At 35.6% G+C, this 22,942-nt stretch overlaps 3 protein-coding genes across 9 annotated transcripts; 1 reads left to right on the top strand and 2 right to left on the bottom strand.

Annotated features, from left to right (window-relative positions):
- The first annotated feature begins 1,927 nt into the window (after nt 1–1,927).
- On the top strand, nt 1,928–9,995 carry LOC133687997 (protein argonaute 4A-like). 2 transcript variants are annotated; one of them, XM_062107361.1, is made up of 23 exons: nt 1,928–2,151; nt 4,495–4,741; nt 4,823–5,028; nt 5,096–5,320; nt 5,401–5,537; nt 5,610–5,707; nt 5,784–5,881; nt 5,996–6,161; nt 6,264–6,380; nt 6,469–6,576; nt 6,715–6,777; nt 6,863–6,976; nt 7,074–7,242; nt 7,361–7,473; nt 7,586–7,723; nt 7,864–7,997; nt 8,121–8,186; nt 8,593–8,656; nt 8,757–8,868; nt 8,951–9,024; nt 9,190–9,284; nt 9,365–9,396; nt 9,630–9,995. In XM_062107361.1, exons 2-23 carry the CDS (start codon nt 4,502–4,504, stop codon nt 9,803–9,805), a joined length of 2,745 nt encoding a protein of 914 aa, XP_061963345.1. In that variant the 5' UTR covers nt 1,928–2,151; nt 4,495–4,501; the 3' UTR covers nt 9,806–9,995. The 2 variants fall into 2 exon arrangements, with proteins under 2 accessions (XP_061963345.1, XP_061963346.1); XM_062107362.1 differs by lacking the exon at nt 1,928–2,151 and adding an exon at nt 2,568–2,748.
- A 2,687-nt stretch (nt 9,996–12,682) lies between these two features.
- LOC133688935 (ABSCISIC ACID-INSENSITIVE 5-like protein 2) lies at nt 12,683–15,306 on the bottom strand. 3 transcript variants are annotated; one of them, XM_062108588.1, is made up of 4 exons: nt 15,206–15,306; nt 14,003–14,759; nt 13,830–13,901; nt 12,683–12,977 (listed from the first exon to the last, which is right to left on the bottom strand). In XM_062108588.1, exons 2-4 carry the CDS (start codon nt 14,651–14,653, stop codon nt 12,897–12,899), a joined length of 804 nt encoding a protein of 267 aa, XP_061964572.1. In that variant the 5' UTR covers nt 14,654–14,759; nt 15,206–15,306; the 3' UTR covers nt 12,683–12,896. The 3 variants fall into 3 exon arrangements, with proteins under 3 accessions (XP_061964572.1, XP_061964573.1, XP_061964575.1); XM_062108589.1 differs by lacking the exon at nt 15,206–15,306 and adding an exon at nt 14,932–15,197; XM_062108591.1 differs by lacking the exon at nt 15,206–15,306 and having other exon boundaries at nt 12,683–12,974; nt 14,003–15,197.
- Nucleotides 15,307–17,273: 1,967 nt separating this feature from the next.
- Nucleotides 17,274–22,346, bottom strand: LOC133689718 (UBP1-associated protein 2B-like). Of its 4 annotated transcripts, none has more exons than XR_009841333.1 (3): nt 20,777–22,346; nt 18,936–19,713; nt 17,274–17,623 (listed from the first exon to the last, which is right to left on the bottom strand). XR_009841333.1 is itself a non-coding variant. In XM_062109717.1 (2 exons), exon 1 carries the CDS (start codon nt 22,204–22,206, stop codon nt 20,788–20,790), a length of 1,419 nt encoding a protein of 472 aa, XP_061965701.1. In that variant the 5' UTR covers nt 22,207–22,346; the 3' UTR covers nt 17,274–19,713; nt 20,777–20,787. The 4 variants fall into 4 exon arrangements, 2 of the variants coding, with proteins under 2 accessions (XP_061965701.1, XP_061965700.1); XR_009841332.1 differs by having other exon boundaries at nt 17,274–17,697; XM_062109717.1 differs by having other exon boundaries at nt 17,274–19,713.
- Between the last annotated feature and the right edge of the window lie 596 nt (nt 22,347–22,942).

Genomic DNA, 22,942 nt, shown 5'->3' on the forward strand with positions numbered 1-22,942 from the left:
TTTCTATTTTTTAAAAATATAAAAATTCACATTAAAATTATTTCATAAACAAGTTTATTTTATATCCCGTTAATTTCATAAAAAAAAAATACATAACACTTACACGCACACACTTTTATATTGAAATACTAAATAAACAAAATCTATTTTTGTATATATCATATCTAACATGGTAGATTTCATAGCTCAAGGTGCACTAAACATTTCATAAAATGTATATTTTATTTTTTTTATTGGGAAATATATTTTTGGGTTAGTTTTCTAGTATTAAAATCAAGTTTATTAATTTAGAGTAATATTAGTATTGTGGTTGTGGTTGCTTTTTAAAGTGTTTTTTACTTTAAAATGCATTAAAATAATTTTTCTTATTTTCTATATTAACATATTAAAACAATATAAAAACAAAAAAATTTAATATTTTTTAAAAAGTATTTTTCAAATGTGAATACAAACAAGTTCTAAATATAATTAGTTTTATAGTTTAAGAAATTCGCCTCACTTCTTGATTTTTCAGACTCAATTCTTAAGGAAAAACATGCACACAGAATCACACGAGAATAAACTTAGTATTGACCAACATGCATTCTAGTTAGAGAGTTTTCAACTTATATTCGGTGCGTTTCAAAAACTTGCTTGATTTTTTAAAATATTAAATTGATTTTTAAAATATTTTTAACATGCTAATATAAAAAATATATTAAAAAAAACTAAAAAAACACGAAAGGTATCCACTATAGTTTTTAAATCCGGCCCGGTTCAAGGTTTGGGTTCTAGGTTTTGACCGGATCGACCAGGTTAATCCATATTTTAAAAAATATTCAAAACGATATTATTTTAGTTAAAAAAACAAAAATTAATAAGTTGCAATCAGGTTTTGATTGAATTTTACTGGGTAATAATTTTTTCTATTTTTTTTAATCTGACTCTATTCTAATCTTGAATCAGCTTAGATTTCAGGTTGATCCGTTAGGGTAGGCTATATTTCAAAACAATGCTATCCACGGACCCTAAATTCTCCTACCATACACGAAACTCCCAATGGTTTTCTCCCTCTCACTGTGCAGTGGACAATATCTTGTTCCCACTTATTTAATGTTCAATAATTGGTAATTAACAAATTAGCTTAAATATGAATATGATAAGCTCATAATTAATAAATTTTAAAGAAAAGTTTTTTTTTTAAAAAAAACTTTTGAACCGTGACAGTGAGTGACAAAGCACCACAAGAGCCAGTTGGCGGTTTTTGATGGGAGACACTTTCCATCCCTGTCTGATGTTTTTTAAAAGAATTTATTGATTGAAGACAATTTAAAATAATGTTTTTTATATTTGATGTAGTATATTAAAATTATAAAAAATATTAATTTAATAATTATAAAAAATAAATATATATTTAAAATACATGCTTAACTGCCCAAAGGCAAGAGTCGCATGGCAACTGCACATTTCAGGGTCAATGGTGAATCTTGTCCCTCTAATTTCAATTTTATTTTATTCCAGTCTATTTACTCAAGTTTTTCAATACCATCCTTCTACTTTTGATCTTAAAAACATTTTCTGGACAAAAAAAATTTGGACTCAATTTTTGAATTTTTTTTACTTAAAATTAATATTTTTGAATCATTTTGATGTGATAATATTAAAAATAATCTATAAAAAATAAAAAAAAATATTATTTTAATATATTTTAAAATAAAAAACATTCTAAAAAAAAACCATAACCATACTTTTAATCACTCTCAACGAGCTAGTTGCTGAAGAAGATATGGTTTTTTATTTCGTAAAGCTGTAAAATCTTGGTGTTAAGTTGCAATGTCAGATGCCATAGAGTAGATAAAAGAGAAGGGATCGAACCAATACAAAATATAGAATAGAGGGACCAAGTGAATCATTAAACCAAGAGGTAAACAGCACTACAGTTCAGTCTCTGTTACCAAGTGCTGTGACCACAGCTATGTCACTGGATTATGTTCCTGCTTGTACTTTCAAAATTTTCCCTTTTTTCGACACAAGAACCCACAAGTTCCATTTACTCTGCTGCACTCTCCCTCCCTCCCCTACTTTCGAGGTTTTTGAGTTCTGGGTTTTGTTTAGCTCCCGCAAATCTTGGTCCTTTTCAAATTTCAAGGTTTCTTAGCTAGATACTATCAGGTAAATAAGCAAGAAAGTTGATTCCTTTTATGGTTTGACCATGCATTTCATGTTAATTGCTCTGTGTTTTTGATCTGCTTCAAGTTGTGGGTTTCATGGTCTTTCCCTTTTTCTCGCTCTTTATTTTCCTTAAAGTTTGATTCCTGACGTTGGAAACATGTGTTGTTTATTTTTGGGTTGTTTTTGTGTAATGTGTTCTTACACAAGTTATGTTCTTGTTTTCTTTTGTTTAAGGTTTCAGTTTAACTCATGGGCTTTAACACTCACAAACAAAGCATCTACATTTCTCTGGTTGAAAGATTCTTGTTGTGACTTGCTAGATAACAATTTTGTGCTTTTTGTAAAAAGACACTCTTATCCTTCACAATACCACTTCAGTCCTCTCTAACACACACTGGATCAAGTTTCAAGTTCTTTGTTTTTCCAACTACAAACCCCATTTTTTGAATTCATGTGTTGTGTGTTAGCACATGTTCATATGAGCATTTGTGTTTTTCAAGGGTTCACTTGCAAAAGTCCGAGGGCTATGAGATTGAAATGGGTTACAAAAAAGGACTGATATCGCTTAATTTAACAGCTGCTCTCTGTTATTAATAGGTGTTTCTTCTTTAAAAGTTTGCAGATTTTTCATTTTTTTTTGTTTCTTTTCTCTATTTGACACAGGGCTTTCCTTTGTTCACCAGCAGGTGTGAGAAAGAGTTTTTTGCTGTTTTTTAAGGCTTTTTTTTTGTATGTTTAAACAGGAAATAATTTCTTGCTATTTGTGTTTCTGGGTTTTTTTTCTAAAAAGAAAAGTGTTGCTGAAACCTGGCCTGTGTTGCAAATTTTATTCCGTACAAAGGACAAATTGTTTAGGATTTTAAGAGGATAACAGAATAGACATGAGGGGCTTCTTTCTATTGTATGTATGAAGGTGTCTTAAGTATCAAATTATTGTTATACCCTTATCTTTCTCGTGAAACTATCGAGCTTGTACTTTTTTAGTCTTTTAATCCCGCATCCTCTCTCTCTAAGTTTATCTGTTGTGTTCTTTAGATAGATTATTAGTATTATCTTAGCGCTTTTTACTAGCATAGTGTTGTCTTAGATTTTGTCTCTTGTTTGATACTTTATTCTGTATTTGATACGGTGTTTGGATTTGTGTCAAGTACTAATATACCCTTTTTTTTTCCCCCAAAATGACTCTCATGTCCTCCACTGTACCTGTGGGTGCCCTCCTTATTTTTCCTTTGGTAAGGTATATAGTAGAGCTGAGTAGGAACTTGACCAAGTTGACTGAATCCTCAAAAGTCAGTAAAATGGAAATGGTTGCTAAATTGAGTTGTTCTTGTCAAGTCATTGTGAAACATTACAAGAGGACTTCTTTTTCTCTGTTTGTATTTTTCTTCAAAAAAAAGCCTTATGAAACAAAATCTCATTGTGAAAGTTATGTGCAGTGCATAGCAAGTCTGTTTAATTGTAACATCAACAATAGCTGAATGATGGCAAACTGATGCGTAAATCTTATGCCTCCAAAAACAGGAATGTGTGTGTCACAATGACTTGTTTCATGCTATCACCAATCAGATTCCAAGCCTAGAGTTAACTTAACAATTTTGGTCATTTCTCTTTCAAGGTTTAGCAATTCTGGTTATTTCTATCCAAGGGTGTTTTAGTTGTAACGTGAGTTGTAGTAGGGATTTTTCTATTTTGGGTATTGCTTTTATACAGAACTTGATTAAGTGAACACTTGTTTTGCATAATTTATATATGGATATCATGTCATATCCTAACAATGCCAATCGAGTTAAGTTGAGTTGCCTGTGAAGCAATTGTAGGTGTCATTCAAGTTTCCAGGTGTAATGGAATGCAAATAATGTATATAACCTACCATTAAACCTGGCCCTGTTAGGGTGGGGAGTTCGGAGATAGTTCCACCTTGCAACGATCAGGTGTGAAGTGGCCTCTCTTAAGACTTGAATCTGCACCTTTATGCTTGCAAGTCTAAAAGGAAGAATTGCACTAGCAATGGACTAAATTTCTGGGAATCACTCCTTAAGTCTTGTTAGGAATCATCAGTGGACATGAAATTGGATTCCAATAATAGTGATGAAGCTGCTTACTTAAAAAGTGAAGTTTTTTCTACTCAGCATCACGCAATGAGCTTTAGGCATGATTCTCTTATTGAATTTGATGAGTTATTGAATGTTTTGCTGTTTATATTGCTATCCCGGAATGAACATTTTGGTTTATTTATTTCTGATCATTCAACTAATTTTTGGTTTCAGTAATGTTTTCATAGATTCATAGCTTACCTTTGTTTCAATTGATGCATTAGCATGTTTGTCTCTTTTCATTCCTCAGGCACAAAATGGAATCCACTGACGAGCCAGAGGCCCTCCCTCCACCTCCACCTGAGATACCGCCAAATGTAGTTCCTGTTCAATTGACAACAGACTCTGTTCCGGAGGAAACAAAAAAGATATCAAAACCAAAACGTTCCCCGATTGCCAGGCGTGGAGTTGGGTCTAGAGGGCAAAAAATACAACTGCTCTCTAATCATTTCAAAGTTTCCATCTCTAATACTGGTGGCCACTTTTTTCATTACTGTGTGAGTTTCCTTGTGCGTGTAATCTGTCTGCTTTGGTTCTTCTTTTCTTCTTCCCTATAATTCTGTTCTTCATTGAATTAGGTTTCCTTGTCTTATGAGGATGGTCGCCCTATTGATGCAAAGGGCATTGGGAGAAGATTAATTGATAAAGTTCATGAGACTTATGGCTCAGACCTTGCTGGGAAGGACTTTGCATATGATGGGGAGAAGAGCTTATTTACAATTGGTGCTCTGCCTCGAAACAAAATGGAATTCACTGTTTTGCTTGATAGTTTCTCATCAAATAGGTATGTGGATGCATTTTGCCTCTTCTTTATGAACTGTAAATGACAAATGGTATTATTTTGTGTGCAGGAATTCTGGAAATGGCAGTCCTGTTGGCAACGGAAGTCCAAACGAGACTGATAAAAAGAGGATGAGGAGGGCATTCCAGTCCAAAACATTTAAAGTGGAGATGAGTTTTGCTGCCAAAATCCCTATGCAGGCTATTGCAGCTGCTTTGCGTGGTCAAGAATCAGAAAACTCACAGGAAGCCTTAAGAGTCTTAGACATCATTTTAAGACAGCATGCAGCCAAACAGTGAGTACAGATCCAGCTACCATTTCCTTTCTATCTTAGTTTACCTTGTTTTACTCATTATATGCGTAATTGCCTATCAGGGGTTGCCTTCTTGTTCGCCAGTCATTCTTTCATGATGATCCAAAGAACTATGTTGATCTGGGAGGAGGTGTCCTTGGATGCCGAGGATTTCATTCGAGCTTTAGAACCTCGCAGGGTGGATTATCCCTAAATATAGGCGAGTTTCACTTTGAAGCATATTTTTTTTCAAACTGTCTCCCATGTTACTAATATCTGTTCTTCATGGCAGATGGTTCGACTACAACGATAATACAGCCTGGGCCCCTTATTGACTTTCTCATAGCCAACCAGAATGTGTCAAACCCCTTTCAGATTGACTGGGCAAAGGTACAAATTCTGTTTCCACCAGCAAATTCACTTTACCAAGTTCATGTAGCTTCTTACTGCATGTTTGCAATGATAGGCTAAGCGAACATTGAAAAATCTGAGGATAAGGGTGTCACCTACCAATCAAGAGTACAGAATCACTGGCTTGAGTGAAAATACTTGCAAAGAGCAAATGTTAGTCGTTCTCATCTTATGTTATTTCTGCCCATTTGCTATGTTGCTGACATACAACTATGCCCATCCATTATTATTTGTTCATGTACTCATGCCTTCTTTTCCAAAATGTAGGTTCTCTCTGAAATCAAGAGCATCTGATGGAAATGATGTTGAAAGTGTTGACATTACAGTTTACCATTATTTTGTAAATCATCGCAGCATAGATTTACGCTACTCTGGAGATTTGCCTTGCATCAATGTTGGCAAGCCTAAAAGGCCCACTTACATTCCTGTCGAGGTGACTCGATCTTTTTCCTTTTCCTTTTTTCCATTGTCGCTGCCAGACATCTTTCTTTGTTGACCTCTGTCTGCGCTAATGTAATTTCTGAATTATATCCAGCTTTGTTCACTGCTTCCCTTGCAACGCTATATAAAGGCACTAACTGTCCTTCAGAGATCACAGTTAGTAGAAAAATCAAGACAAAAACCACAAGAAAAAATTAGGATCTTAACTGATGTAAGTCTTTGCTCATTGGTTTTCATTGAGGATGATTGCTTTTTCTTATACTGCTCCATATTTATGATAAACTGCCACTTTTTGTCAGGTTATGAAAAGCAACAACTATGCTGCAGAACCAATGTTGCGTTCTTGTGGTATCACCATCAGCAGCCAGTTTACTCAAGTTCAAGGCCGTGTCCTAACTGCTCCAAAGGTTTCTAGTCTTCTATCCATTGATATACTGTAATCTGTTACAAATTCTTTCTAGTTCTATTGGATTTTGTCAGCACTGTCCACATTGAAGGCCCTGAATCACCAGAGTTGTTCTTTCTTTCCTTTTCTTTTGTAACAGTTAAAGGCAGGAAATGGCGAGGATGTTATTCCAAGAAATGGGCGGTGGAATTTTAATCATAAGGTGATTTTTGGAATTTAGTCTACACTGCAATTTACCTTTGTTTTTAGTATCAGTGGTTATAATAAAAAACCTACCTCTTGTGCAGAAATTTTTCGAACCTTCTAAAATTGAAAACTGGGCTGTGGTGAACTTTTCTGCTCGTTGTGATGTGCGTGGTCTAGTCAGAGATTTGATAAGATTTGGAGAAATGAAAGGGATTGTAGGTTTTATCAAAATTTTGTGCACTGTTTCTTGTAATGATCCTTTGAATCTAGTTCCTTGTCCTAAATATTTTTCTTTTTTCTGCTTTGATGCAGCTCATAAGTGACCCAGTGGATGTTGTTGAAGAGAATGGTCAGTTTCGACGGGCACCGCCTCTTGTTCGAGTGGAGAAGATGTTTGAACAGATACAGAAAGCATTTCCAAATGCACCTCCTCGCTTTCTCGTGTGTCTTCTTCCTGATAGGAAGAACTCTGACATATATGGTTAGCTAATTTGTCATCATATGTGATCCCTGCTGTTGCTTTTATTATTCTTTTGATCAATAAAACTAGTTAATGTTCTGTGCAGTAATTGTTTTTCCTGATAAATTTGTTCTTTAAGGTCCTTGGAAAAGAAAGAATCTTGCAGAATATGGAATTTTCAATCAATGCCTGGCACCCACTAGAGTTAATGAGCAGTATATACTTAATGTTCTCCTGAAGATAAATGCCAAGGTGAGCTAGCATTCCGTTATGGATCATTCAAAGTATTCTTCTCTTGTTCTTTCTTACTCACAGCAAAAGCATATTTTTCTAACTTAACAAAATTTTCCCCATGTCTGGATAGCTTGGTGGTTTGAATTCTTTGTTGGCCATGGAGCAATCACGAAACATCCCATTCGTCTCGAAGGTTCCTACAATAATATTTGGAATGGATGTATCACATGGTTCGCCTGGTCAGTCTGACATGCCCTCCATTGCTGCGGTAGGATATAATTCATTCCTCATTTGTTTCTGACATGAAGGTTGACCTTTTCAAAAAATTGTCTTTTCATTACAATCTCCCCTTTAGTTTGTTCAACATCTCAAAACTATTATGTGATTTTTTTTCTCTAAATTCCATAGGTTGTCAGTTCTAGAAACTGGCCTCTACTTTCTCGTTATAGAGCTTCTGTGCGTAGTCAGTCACCAAAAGTTGAGATGGTAGATTCTCTTTTTACACTAACACCGGATAAGAAAGATGATTCTGGGATTGTCAGGTGAGCAGTTTATGTCCATTATCATTTAAAAAAGTTCTACTAACTAAACATTTAGAGTTGTCTTTTTTCTATAGCCAAATGCCCTTTTACCTCGATAGAGATTTGAAATCCTATCAATTTCAGGGAATTGTTGTTGGACTACTATAGGAGTTCTGGCCAAACAAAACCAGCTCAGATAATCATATTCAGGTCAGTTTCCTTTCCTTTGAACTGGCTTTCCTGGTCCTTGCACTGTTGGTTATTTATCTTTCTTCTGTTACATCTACATTTTGCTATGTTTGGCATAATGGATCCTGTAAGCAAGAGGGCCTTGCTTCAATGAAATTAATGATTGTAAAGAGATCCATTATTCATATCGAATATGCTGAAAGTTATATCTGAAGTCTCTGTTCCATATGATAAGGCATTTGAAATGTTTTGGCATTCTTGTGAATTATCATTTTTTTTCCTATTCTTCCAGCCTTGAAAGGAAGTTACTATGTCGCAATAAATTTTATGTTTTAGTTATGAACTTGTCTCTTCAACTTTTTTCCATCATTAAAAGCCCATTGTAATTTGTTTTTGTTCTTTTTTTTTTGTTCCAATGTTGAAAAAGGGATGGAGTTAGTGAGTCACAGTTCAATCAAGTCCTCAACATCGAGCTGGATCAAATCATTGAGGTTTCTTACTATTAAAATACTAACCAATGACAAAAGGTTAATTTTAACTAGTTTACAAATACATATTCTTGAAAATAACCTTCCTTTTTGTGTTCATCAGGCATGCAAGTTCCTTGATGAAAGCTGGTCACCCAAATTCACTGTTATTGTTGCACAGAAAAATCATCACACTAAATTTTTCCAAGATGGATCTCCAGACAATGTTCCTCCTGGTTGTCATTCACAAACTCTAATTGAACGTGCAAGTTTGATTAATTTTTGGTGATATTTATACACCCCTTTCCCAATATGCAGGAACTGTTATTGATAATGCTGTTTGTCACCCACAAAGCTATGATTTCTACATGTGTGCACATGCAGGGATGATAGTGAGTTTTTATCATTGAACTTCCTTTATTTTCTGTAGTTAGTTGTGGATATTTTCATGCATGAACGGACAACATAAATGGGCAATGCTGGTTGCTCGACTGATAGGGAGAGAGAGCATTAGTTTTAGTTTAATGATCTAATTTTCTCACCATTTGATTTTTTAGGGAACAACAAGGCCAACACATTATCATGTTCTTTTAGATGAGATTGGCTTTTCAGCTGATGATCTACAGGAGTTGATTCACTCTTTGTCTTATGTGTAAGTTCTTCTTGGTTTGCTTTGTTATTTAAAAAGGTATTTTGAAGTCCATTTATGGTAATCTGTTGAAAACTTTGCAGGTACCAAAGAAGCACAACAGCAATATCTGTAGGTAATGAACAAATCCCTATACTGTCATGCTTATGCATCTTTACTTTGAGATTGGGAATTGAAAACCTCCATGCTTAAAGCTAGCCATTTTTATTTATATTTGCTGCTATTTTTTTCTATTTTGAATTTGACAATGGAATGGTTGTCACTAGCCATTTATCATTTCATGTTCTGCACCAAACACGTTTTATCCACTCCTGTTGAGCAATTTTTATTGATATAATCCTCTTGCAGTTGCTCCTGTCCGTTATGCTCACTTGGCAGCAACTCAGATTTCACAATTCTTGAAGTGTGATGACATGTCAGAGACATCCTCGAGCCATGGAGGTCTAACTTCTGCTGGGCAAACCCCTGTGCCCGAGCTTCCTGAGCTACACCGGAATGTCTGCAGCTCTATGTTTTTCTGCTGATGTTTGTGAACTACAAGGCAAAAACTAAAGGATCTTTTGTCACGGGCTCGAGTTTTTGTATGTATATATGCATTAGGGCCAGTTATGGTGATAGGAAAACCTAATGATACTCGGCATGTAGTTCCTGAGTGTTAAAAACAACTTATTTTGGGCTAACCTTCTATGCAATCTCTATGTTTTGGTACTGTCATGGATTTTTGGTCAAAGGGCTCGTCGCATCGGTAACAGCTAGTTGAGCGGCCGTCAAAAAAATGATTTGTGAATTCTGTTTTGTGAACACAACCAAAGTAGATAAATTTGATGGGTTAATCTTGAAATAAATTTGATTTTCTGTGCCATGCAAGAGCTGCCATGTTACTAGATTCTGAGTAGGTCCCACAAGTCTTATTATAAACAAAACCACTAATTCTCTTCCTGTCTCCTCGTCTAGCGTACCTGCAATAGCTGGCTTTTTATACCTTGAAAGTTACTAGTATCTTGCTATTTTTTTCCATGCTTCGTTCGAGAGAAAAAGGAGGCAATGGGAGAGAAAATGAATCATGGTGCATGGCAGCTAGTGACCCAATATGGTGAAAGAAAATGATTTCCAACGAGTCTTTTTGATATGATTAGTTAATTTTCTTTCTCCCATTTCGTTGAGCTGTCAAGATGATTATGATAAGCAATCTACAGTGATGATTGTGATTTACTAGCAGATCTCGGCAATCTTGCTATTTTTTTAAGGAGGTTCTAGCTGTATCAAGTTGGACGCGGGTCAATCTAAATGATATTTTTTTAAAAAAAAAATTCTGGGTTTTTTCAATGTCAGGGGGCTAGTCATTAGATTGATCCACTAGGCCATGCCGGGTTACATGAAACCTGAATTAATGAACATTTTAGCTGAATAGATGATCATACACATCTTGTTTTAGCTGAATAGATGAACATACACATCTTGGATATTGTTTGATATGCCTAAAAGCAGAAACTGCACTAGTCCTAATGGTTATCAAGCATTCCTGCAGTGTCATGCAGTTTTTTTTCAAAAAAGTCTATGAGGATGTGTTGCACCAGTAATGCACCATGTTTTCTAGAAATTTACTATCCCTTTTGAATGCTTAGGCAGGATCTTATCAGACACCAATTTGTGCGGCATTTTACCAAGTATGAAGCGCGAAAGCCTCACAAAATTCTGGTTCCAGCATTTCTCCGAAAGAGACTACGTTCTTACAAATTTTAATGAGTGCCCGTTTGGTTTGGCTACACGATGCTTCTACGGTGCAGCAATCTGTGGTTCGCATGAAAAAACACCAATTTTTTGCCAATCATTTTTTCACAATGATCCAGGGAGCTTTGTTGATCTGGGAGGTGATGTCCTTGGATGCCAAGGATTTCACTCAAGCTTTCGAGTCTCGCAGGAAAGTTGTATGCCCTTTTCAAACTGGCTCCCACCACCACTAGCTTTCTGATTTCTGTGTTCTTGATGGCAGATGGCTCAACTACGACAGCAATAATGCCTGGACCACCGATTGACTTTCTGTAGCCCATCAGATCATGTCAAATTACTACCAGATCAATTGAGGAAAAGTACAAAATCTGTTCTAAAAGTAGTGTTTGCACTAGTAAACTTCGCAAAATTTAACTTGTTTGATGCGTCCACCGTTATTGAATCCCGGCGGGTCATTCTCATTCTCAGCGGGTTTAGGATGATCCTGGCTCGGGCTGAGTATAAAAAAGTCACTCAAAGTTCAACTTTCTTGGTTTGATCAACCTGATAGGTTAATAATATGGTTAATTTGGTTAAAATATAATTAATTTTTTAAAAAAAATTCAAAACAATATTAATTTTATAATTTCATTAACCGGAATCAATTTAGATTAATTAATTTAATCTATAACCCGAGTTTTGGACCATGTCATGTCATGAGTTAAGCCGGATTTAATACTTTTTGCTGCATCTTCACATAGATAGGCTAAATACATTTTGAAAAATTTGTTGATAATATTATTCATCAGCTATTAGATTTTGTTGAACTAAATATTTTTAATACTAAGTAGACATTTTACTTGTCATTTTATGGTATTTTGACCATAAGATAACTCAATTTCTAATTAATTATCAACCATTAGACTTTTAATGAAAGGTGGAATGTGCAATTACAAGAAATATAGAGGGTGAAAAGTGTAAGGTTTTCACAACTCAAGCTACAAAGTGTAATAACACCCAAAATAGAGGGTGGTAGGGATAATTAACTCTAAAATTTAATTTTGTATTTTATATTTTTAAATATAAATGATACACATTGTATCGTTTGGAAATTTTAATTGGATTAGAAAATTTCATCTCATCCAATTATTTTAAGAAGGTTATGTTCGATCAAATTTAAAAAGTTTATAGACCAAAAAAATATTATTTTTTTCTTGATTGAGCTACCTAAAAGGGGACATTGATACCTAATTGAAATCTCAGGAGGGTCATTAAAACAATTGAAATCTCAGGGAGAGAAAATGGATTCATCCCAAATTTTAAGGAGTAAATTGAAATTACCCTTTAAATTTAAACTAACATTTGCTTTTTTTATTTTTTTATGGAACATAAGATAATTCTATGAATTTAGCCAAAAGAAATCATATACAACATATTCTTAAAACCCGATTTAAAAATAAAATTCTAGTCACGGGTTAGGAGGATCAATCTAGAATGATCCGGTTGTTTTTTTTTTAAATCAAAATAATATTGTTTTGAGAAAAAAATTTAAAAGAGTTAACGGATTAATAGTTGGGTTTTAATCGGATCAGATAGGTCAATCAGAGTTTTTAATTAAAATAATTAAGTTTTTTTATTTTTTTTAAACCTGAATTAAGTCAAGCCCCGTATATTATGCAAATCCAAGTTTTAAAACAATTCACGTTTCCATGATAACAACATCCGAAATTTCAAAATGTAGATTTAAGACATCACGAGGAAAGCCAACAAAAAAAATCAGCAGTAGAAACCTGTAATGTATAATCCTCCAACCAGTATAGAGATTTGAAAACTAAGGTTATCTATCAGAATGTCATCATTTCTTGCGCTTGCACCAGCACAATTGTCAGCCATGAAAATAAGGGATCACAAAGGGGCTGAACTTGTTCTGCGTAGCTGAGACTTAGGTTCAGGAGGCGGCGCACATGGCAAGACCTTCTCCGCCTTCTGCAAGGAAAAATCCACTGTAAAGAAAATATTGTTGTGTAATCTGTAAGGAAATGAAATCATATACATGTTTAGCTCATAGCAGCAACGGCATACAGGAACAGCAAGAACTTCTTCTGTGCCCCATTACCTGGTCCTGAGTCTTGTTCTATACCCAGTGAACAATGTTTCAGATAGGAAGCCAATCTCCATTGGCTTGGTTTCAGTGAGTTTAAGAGACGAGGATTAAGGGAGTTCAGAATTTTCTGCAAACGTAATGTTCCCACTTCCTTAGCCAATCGGTTGAGTGCTGGTATAAGATTTTAATCATGGTCATATGCCGTGATGTGGCCACAGGAGCCACCGGCAACAGAACAGTTCATCACAGACTAAAGTTTTAGAGTTACTCTCTATGCCTACGGAAAGTCAAGTAATCTGATGCAGCATTATGGTAACAACACACCAGCTTCATTGAACTTGAGATCCATGCCAATGTAAGTGCAGTAATGTACATGAGCACACTACTGGTAATCAGAGGCAAAGGGCATAGCAGTACGTCTAATATCATAGTCTGTTAGTACTAAGAACTTTCAATGAGACAGCAGGGACTGAATGCAGGAGATTTCACAAATTCAAAAACGTGATTAGAAGTGTGATTGTGTTGGAGTTGCTCTGTGCTAAGTCATAAACCACTGGTGTACAATGTGCTAGGTTTATTTTTTGTGGGACAAACACAATGTACCAGGGTTAATGCAGCCTTGCTAGAACATTCAAACTACTAAAGATGATTATAGCACTGTAAAAGTAAAACAAGTGGTTGCAGGCAAGCATGAATTTCAAAGAAGTAGCCAGTGGAAAGATAATGAAGCCTACCTCCTGTTTTCTAAGTCTTTCATTCTCCTCTTCTAGATGAGAGACCTTAATCTCCAGCTCGTGTGTATAAGCCTGATGTTCAATTTCATCAAAATATCAACACCCTTTACACATATTTGAATGAAGTATCAAACTGTTTCATGCACAGAGAAACTCCAAATGGAAAAACCAACCTGCCTCCTTGCACGTGAACGAGCTGCGGATTCCCGGTTCTTAATCATCCTCTTCTGCTTCCTTTCAACGGTCTTCTCAACCACATCTCCTGGAGCAACCCTTTTCCGCCCAGGAGTCTGCGTGTCCGACAAAGTACCCATTAAAGAAGATGGGGATAAGTTCATTTGGGAATCAGGATACGCTGCATCCACAACTGTCATCATGTTATTTTGATACACTGGCTGCTGCACTGAAGGAAGCTGGAATTGCATCCATTGATTACTTTCCTGTTGTTGTACCGGAGTCGATTCCGTAACCACCCCTGCTTTAACCAAGAAGTCCTCAAGAGTCATCTCACCGAAAGGAGCATTCCTCCCTGGATTATCATCATCTTTCTTATCTAGCTGCTGTATATCTCTCCATACCTCCTCAACAGTCTTCTTGCTCAGATCCCTTGACAATGTTAGGCTCCCTTGTCTATTCATAGGTGCAGACCAAGCACCCACATTGTCTACGCTCTTGAGAAGATCATCAAGATTCATGCTCCCCAATGGTTTCCCCAAGTTCCCCAACTGGTTCTGAACCTCATCAAGTGTCAGGCTGCCCAATGAACCTCGCCCCATCAGAGACTCCGGATTTTCTTCTTCAAATGATCCACCTTGAGACCCCATTGGCTGTTTCCCCCCTTTCACTATCAATCTAATCTAGCTAGACCACTTATCATTCATTCCACTTCACGGATCAAGACCGGTTTCACTGACCAATCTCTCTCTTAATCTAATAAAAATGCAGCATGTCAACGACAGAAACTTGATAGACAAAGAGCTAGAAACAGGATCAAGACTCAAAACCAAAACATATGATCGAATAAAACCAATATATAATCAAATGAAATGAAACCCAGATAAATGAAGAAATCAAATTTAACACTCTAAGAGAAAACAGATACCAGAAAGAGAGCAAAAGGACTAAAAAAACATCAGCTCATGTTGCTGCAAGGACCAGAGAAGAACATTCTCTAGCAAAAACAACGAGATCCCAGAAGGGAAAACAAATGTATGTGAAAGAAGTGAGCCTTGCAACAAGACTAACAATAAACCAATTTGTACGTAACTTTTGAAAGAAAGGACAGGTGATTTTATCCCAAGGACAGCAGGAGAAAATCGGAAATTCTGACAGAAGAAGCAAGAGAATCTATGAGATTTTAAGGTTTATGTACTTACAGGCATGATCTGATCTGAATCTACAGAAGTCCATTTTGTTTGGCAGTGAGTTGTTAGTGGGGCAGTGTCACTTCCTAACTGTACCCACATTCCAATTGTTGCCTTTCTCTTTTTCTTTAAAAATATTTTCTTTTCAAAATATAATATTGTGATTGATTAGTGCTTAAGTAAAAGATAAAAAAGAAAAACATAAACAATGTCAAATATATTTTCATAATTTTAATACGAAAATCATTTCCCTTATCACCATTTCTTTTTTCTTGTAATACTAGGGACACAAATTATTGATCCAGCCTAGCAACGGTATTTTCCTTCTTAATTATCATAAATCAAGATGGGAAAGTAAAGTTTTTATAATTTTTTGAATTTCTTCGGGTATGATATAGTTGTAAGAATTATGATTTGAATAGTTAGAATTAAATAAAAAAAAAGAGAAGAAAACTCGGCTAATTTAATTAAAAATTCTTATTAATTTACTGATTTGGTCCAAACCCGACTCTTAATTCATTGTTATTTTAATTATTTTTAAAAAATTAATAGTTATTTTAGTTTTCAACTCTTAATCCAAATATTAATCTAAATAAACCCTAAACCATGTTTTACATTTATATTTTATGGTTAAGTAAACTATAAAGATTAATTTAAACCAAAAAGGACAAAAATGTGAGGCGGCGGCGGCGGCAGCACAGAAGCACTGGCAAGGTGAAATGTTCCTAGTTATAGGGAGGCATGATGTGTGTGCATACGAGGATGTGCCTACGCTTTCCGCCGAGGAAGGATGCACGTGCAAATGTTTCCTGCTTCCCACGTTTTTTTCTCTCTCTCAATAAAGTGCAAGCAATATATTTCTTTATGGAAAATAACAAGCAAGTCCTTTTGCCTTTCTTAATTTCATCCCAAACCATAAACAAAAGGTTATCAGTGATGATGACTTGAACCTATTCTATGTTATTCAATGTCGTCCCTCAAATTCAATTCAGCCCCCTTAATTTTTTCAGGTAATTGCATGATTGTGTGGTCTGGTTCGGGGTTTGATTTGAAAAAAAAGGTGTGAATTATTGGGTAACTGGTTCAACTAGGGTTAATTATTTTTTTTATTATTAATTCTAAAAACAATTCTTGATATTAACCTGACCAAGGTGATCAATCCGTCGTAAATTTTGTTTGGATAGGTTGATTCGTCATCGACCATGTTTAATTTTATTTTGAAATAAAAAAATATGGATTTGTGCTCCCTTCTACCAATAGTTGTTAAACCTACATTAATTTTTTAAAAAAATAAAGCAATATCACTTTAATAAAAAAAAAATATTCAATCTAAATTGGTATGCTAATTCAATAACTCAAATTTTGATCTGGTAATTCAATAACTGAAATTCTTTTCCGAGATATTAAAGTTTACAACATAAAAAATACACAGAGGATCAGCAGATTCCGAGCCTTAACATGCTCTCAAGGCCAAATGATTTTTTTTTTTTATTATTATTATTATTATCACTCAGCTGATCACTCTTTCATTTTCATTGAGCAGCATGAAGATGCTCTGTAAGGTGGGCACAGCATTGAATTTTTGTAATGTGCGAGGTTGGGATAAAATATATATAGAGGGGAATGCTTTCTAAACAGGCATGCACTAGAAGACACCAACTCTGTGCCCAGCAAGCATTTCCCCTCCTTTGTTCTGCTGCTGAGACGTGACTGCCTACTTGACAGCCCTACGTCAACATGATCAACCGTTCAAAAAAAAAACAAGCACGAGCTACTAATATTTTAAATTAAAGGTGTTTACAATAAATTCTATAATGAACTTGTGCTTTGACTCGAGGCATTTTCTCTGCCACTTCTTGCTCTGAAAAGAACAGGAACACAATTTTTCTTGGTATTAGCTGGTGGCTTCCCCTGAAAATAGGGGACACTGCACCGTCAGCCCTTCACTTCATGGAGCACTTGATTAAAAAACCTAAAATGTCATCATTTTACTTATAAAAAACAAAACATTGTTTCGATAATAATAATAAAAAAAACTATTAACAAACACTTTAAAACAGATTAACAAGCCTCGAAGATCGAATAACATAACCAACCCAGTTTATCAATTTAGCTGGTTCGCTTACTCTGGTAAATACCCATTTCGGCATACTGTACGAAATTACAAAGAAAAATATCAATGAAATCATACTCGCAATTTATCAATAGTAATATTAGAAATTGTTAAAATTTGGGGTTTCAACCCATTTAAAGAAGAATTTCTACATTGAATGAAAACCTTCGGGAAGCAATCCTTAGTCCACATCGAAGGAGGAACCGATAAGCTAGCCATGGTATCGTAATCATTCAACCGTGGACGATCCAAATCAACTTCCAGCAATGCCGCCTCCTTGTTTGAAAGCCCTTGGGTGCTTCCATAGGGACTGAAATCTGCTAGACACAAATATCAACCCAATCTATCCCACACTTCGAAAGGGTAAAAAGGGACACAAGCTTCCAGAAACCTATATAGTATATACTCAAGTCATGCATACAAGTTTATCTTCAGTCTCAATTTTAAAGCAGAGCCATCCGAATATCGGGCAAAGAGTTGTGTTTGAGTTTTTCAAGACAAAGCATGCAGAAATTCCGTGAAAATAATGCTGAGACGCTGGAGTGGAAAGGTAACTTAAACTTAGAAACTTTGACAGATTTGAAAAAAAATTCACATTGAGAAGTCATATCAACTGCATTCAGAATCAAAATATGAACACAACAGAGTGAAGTAACTTAAACTTTGAAACCTATGTTAGAACATACAAGCTGTCAGCTCCCACGTGTTTTCAGTGAAAGATGTCACTTCGTTAAGTTCATAACTTCTTTTTTTCCATATATTTATGGAAATGGCTTGTAACATAACAATAAATAGAAAGAGGGTTATTACATGTAACCCCCCAAAAATATCTTAAATAATATTAATTTACTCTTTTATGAACAAATTATAGGTCATTCTTTTGTCTTTAGCATGATGATAATGGAATGCTGAAAATGATAAGGGTAACAAAATGCAAACAAGTGTATAGTTGCCATGCTTGCATTCAAACACACCAGAAAATAAAAGAGAGAAACAAAGAAAGAACCGCAAAATCCAACTCAACAAACTTAGAGCATGTTTGGGAACACAAACTGCGTTCCTAAAAATTTTGAATTTTTTTTTTTGCTTAAAATAATTTTTTTTATATATTTTCAAATCGTTTTGGTATGCTAATATCAAAAATGATTTTTAAAAAATTAAAAAAAAAACCTTATTTTGATACATTTTTAAGCGAAAAACACTTTAAACCGCCACCGCCACCACAATCCCAAATAGGTCCTTAACCAGAATCTAACAGGGTGAAAGTTCACTACATGATTGTTAGACACGGTCTATGAAATTCTATATACTCATGTAATACAACGTGAGGATAACACTAACAAACTTAATTGGGAGAAACAAAGAATAGCTTTTGAACTAATATATTATCTTCTGACTCACTTCCACATATTATTTCCTTCTATCACATGGTTATAAGGTTGAAGACTTGAATACAAAATGCTTTTGACTCCCACTTTAACTCAACCAACTTAATTAAAAACTAGCAGGGGCGGGCCACAAGACTCTAGACAAGGCCTATGCAATTCTATGGACTCATGTACTGCAATGCAGAACAAATTAACAGACTTCATTTGGACAATTAAAGAATCATTACAGCTGATTTCTCACCTTTTGACTCCCTCGCAACCACCAGTTATTCTGTGGAACAGTGACCAGCAAATCCATAATGTCACGCATTCTGTGGGCCTCATATGCAGTGTTGGTGTTTCAAATACATGAAACCAGTTTAACAAAAAAACTTAAGCACTTTTCATTGAATAGTTATAGAGACAAATCTCGAGCTTCTCTCAGGTAGTTCTCTCAGGTAGCATCACCCCCAATAACAGAAGTTATACAATTGTTTTGATTTTAAAACTGGCAGGGTTTAGATTGCGCAAAGCACTACTCAAGGGGCTTCAAAAAGGTATGCTGCCTTCAAGAGTATTTGATAAAAAAAACTACTTCAAAACATATATGGTAACTTAGTCCCAAATAAATCACAACCTAAATAACCCTCATATCATAAAAGCAAAGATTTTTCCAGAGCAACCTAATACTGATGCAAGGGGAAAAAAGCACCAATTCTTGTCAAAGTTGTCAAACTTATTTTCAATACAATCGCACACTCTAATACATCTGTGGGAGTAAAACACTTCGATCAATTTTAAATTACAATACCACAGAAAAACCACCAGTTAAAACAGTTCCACACCACAAAACCACAGACTACTAAAACTGCTCAGAAAAAAGTTGTCAAACCATTTTTTGCATCACAAGACATAATTTTACCAATTCAGAGTGGTCAACTGATGTTAAAAGTTCCAAAAGCCACACACACACACACACCCAGAAAGAAAATTTCCTAATATTACTTGAAGCCAGCTGGTGAGGGCTAGGAACTCTCAACCTGCACAACAGAACACTTCCAAAGAGATTATAAGCAGTCTTTGTAACATTATCATATTTGCTATGCACAATCAAATGATTTTCAAATTTGAATACAGGGTGCATCATAGGCGATTGCACCTATAGATCACAGCAAAGTTTCAGTGTTCTAAACATAACATCATTTCAACACAAATAGATTCAGTTGATGAAACATTTGAAAGTATTCATTTTAAGAGAACAAGACCATGTACATTAGAACACTTAAAACCAAGTAACTGAAAGTAAATAAATAGTTTTGTTCAACATCATTGACTTCAAAGAGTACACAGATACTTGAAAGTAGTCAAATTGTTCCCAAAGCTTTTAAACCAAATACTGAAACTCAAATACATATTTTAAAAAAGAAAAGGCGCAGGAAATGGAGAAAACATAAACATCATTTGACATTTTAAGATTCTGGCCTTTGCAGCAAAGAGTAACTTTTGGTCATATTTATAAAGACTTCATTTGCATAAGCTCCATAAACTTCAGAAGAATCAGCAGGCCAGTACTTAAAAGACTGATGCACCTATTTGGGATCTGCAAAATGAATGAGAAAACATAAAAACAATTTCTCAAGAAAAATTTTCAGGCCAGAATCTTTCACAAATTGGTTAAAGTATCACGGAAATATCTATTTAAATACTGAAGCAACTGAAGACTTAAAAGTAAATGAAGTCGGACAAAGAAAATTTCTAGTGTCCTTACCTCCGAGTGGAAAGCCAAGTCTGAAAAAACCGACTACCAATAAATGTTAGCATTGAAATATAGTGCATTAAACGCTAAAAGTGTTTGAACTTTGAAGTGGTCATTAAATGCATGAAAAACTACAAAATGACTAACCACAAACTGAAAATGGCTTCTTTTTGCCTAGTGCTATAAACCCTGAAAAACTTCTATTGCAGCCTGCAATCTTTTGATAAATACATGATACAGGAAGAGCTATACTTTCTTCCATGATATGCATCCTCTATAGGTTCTAAAGTCTCAATCCATGTGTGAAATCCTGTAGCAATTCAATAAGTACGGAATAACTATTATACCTGATGGACACCTAGTGACCCATATAAGGGGTATATTGCCCATGTTGTCCTCTCCCAGAACCACCCTGTCCCATCTGCTGATTTGGATATCCACCCTGCATAGCTCCCTGATTCGCATACGCTCCTATCACTCCAGGACTTATGCTCGCCTGGTTCCCATAGGCACCCTGCATTCCATGAACTGCACTAGGTACACCACCCTGGCTCACAGCCGCGGCAGACCCCAAAGTCCCAAGCAAATTAGTGAGCCCTCCCAATCCAGCACCCTGAGTGGCAAGCAATGCGGTCAGCGCCTGTCCAAGTGCAGGGTTCAAAGCAGGAGCAGCAGCACTCTGATTAAACCCGATCCCAGCACCAGCAGCAGCCGGGGCCATTAAATGACCACCACGACCCCCACTAGCAACATACCCACCTCCATCATTCCTCTGGTAATGCGAGCTTTGCATATTATGATGTTGCTGTGGTGGTTTCTGCGATTTCGCATGTTTTGGCCCATCAACAGCTTTCTGACAATGCAAAATGTGCCCTTCAAAACTCTTATGTGGCTCTTCTAACGCTTTCTTAGCACTCTCAACTGTCTTATAAACAAACAAACAAAACCCTTTCGGTTTCCCAGTCGCTTTATCAAGCCCTAATGGTCCTTCTTCAATCTCTCCAAACTCCGAAAAGAAACTCATTAGCTTCTGAGGATCCAAATTTGCTCCCACATTACTCACATAAATCTTCCTCAGCGTATACTCCGAAACCGGCTGCTGTGTTTGCGCAGCAGCAGCGATCGGCCCAGAGGGTCCAGCACTGGACTGTGGAACCGGACCAGTAGAAGCCAATTGACAAGCCGCCATCCTATTCCCTATCTTCTTCTGCGGCTCCTTCAACGCCTTCCGCGCCCCACTCCTTTTCTTAAACAAAATAAACCCATAACCCTTCGATTTCCCCGTAACCTTATCGCACACAGCTTTACAGTCCTCAATCTCACCATAAGGCTTAAACGCATTGATCAAAGCCTCAGCATTCGTATCCCAACCAAGCCCATGAACAAAAATCTTCCGGTGCACCGGATCTTGGTCAGCTACTTGCCGGATTTTATCTGCAACATCTCGGTGACCATCCGCTGCTTCACGAAGTAAATTAATCAACTGGTCTTTTCCAAACGGTTCAAGAAGTTTCTCAATCGGCTCCTCGTCTTCGTCATCGTCGTCGTTTAGATTCTCAACAGATGAGATCTGAGCGTTTTGATTGGTTTCTCCATCTGGATCATCTTCATTATCTTCTTCCTCCTCTTCCACCTCTTCATATTCTTCTTCTTCCTCCTCTTCTACTTCTTCTTCTTGAGGTTCTTCCTTTGGTGGTTCTTCTTGTTGCTGTTGTTTCTTCGGCGGTTCTTCTGCTGTTTCTGTGGATTTGGAGTCGAGCTTTCGTTTTCTAGCCATGGATTTTGAAGAGGAAGAGATAGTGTTAATGATTTGGTGGCTATGCCTAGGGTTGGCTCGCTTGCGTCGGTTGATGATGAGGTTAGGGTTTTATAAATGTCAACAGAACTTCTAGATTTGTTGGAAATATGTGCCTGCCGTGCCAACCTTGTCAAGTATTTTTATGGGCTACGGCCTTCATAATGTGCAGTAATTGGTATTGTTATGGTTTTAAAAAAATTATTTTATAAAAATATTTTTAATTGAAGTTGGTTGAAAAAATATATGTTTAATTAAAATTATGGTTGAAATAAAAAATAATTTAATGTGTTTGGTTAAGAATGTTTTTTAAATTGAGGTTACAATATATATATATATATATATATATATATGGTTTTAAATTTAAATATCGTAAATTTAACTACTACTATTACATCATGAAATAAATAATACTTTATATAAAATATTTTTTTTATTCCATTAAACTGTCTATAATTCCATTACGTATAAAATTCATCCAACAAGAACTACAGTTTCCATGATTTTTTGAGCATGTAATAAAATTAGGTAAAATATTATCAGGAATAAAATTGAGATTATAGTGCGAGTAAATGTAATTCACTCTAAACTAGTTTTCAAAAAAATAATTATTGTTCATGTTCACGTAAACAGTACGAGTGAAATCAATTCACTGCACTGTTTTTTCAAAAAAAAAAAAGAAGCACTATTCACGTGAACAGTGCGAATGAATTAAAAT

This window comes from Populus nigra, chromosome 3, assembly GCF_951802175.1.
Source record: "Populus nigra chromosome 3, ddPopNigr1.1, whole genome shotgun sequence".
Taxonomy (NCBI): domain Eukaryota; kingdom Viridiplantae; phylum Streptophyta; class Magnoliopsida; order Malpighiales; family Salicaceae; genus Populus; species Populus nigra.

What these genes read in the sequence shown, in the direction of transcription:
- LOC133687997 (XM_062107361.1), top strand. Translation starts at nt 4,502, where the DNA reads ATGGAATCCACTGACGAGCCAGAGGCCCTCCCTCCACCTCCACCTGAG. An exon ending in TGGATTATCCCTAAATATAG is followed by an intron (nt 5,538 to 5,609) that starts GCGAGTTTCACT and finishes TCTTCATGGCAG; the next exon opens with ATGGTTCGACTACAACGATA. An exon ending in GTGCACATGCAGGGATGATA is followed by an intron (nt 9,025 to 9,189) that starts GTGAGTTTTTAT and finishes TTGATTTTTTAG; the next exon opens with GGAACAACAAGGCCAACACA.
- LOC133688935 (XM_062108588.1), bottom strand. Translation starts at nt 14,653, where the DNA reads ATGGGGTCTCAAGGTGGATCATTTGAAGAAGAAAATCCGGAGTCTCTG. An exon ending in GTTCACGTGCAAGGAGGCAG is followed by an intron (nt 13,902 to 14,002) that starts GTTGGTTTTTCC and finishes ATTGAACATCAG; the next exon opens with GCTTATACACACGAGCTGGA. An exon ending in AAAGACTTAGAAAACAGGAG is followed by an intron (nt 12,978 to 13,829) that starts GTAGGCTTCATT and finishes TTTTCCTTGCAG; the next exon opens with AAGGCGGAGAAGGTCTTGCC.
- LOC133689718 (XM_062109717.1), bottom strand. Translation starts at nt 22,206, where the DNA reads ATGGCTAGAAAACGAAAGCTCGACTCCAAATCCACAGAAACAGCAGAA.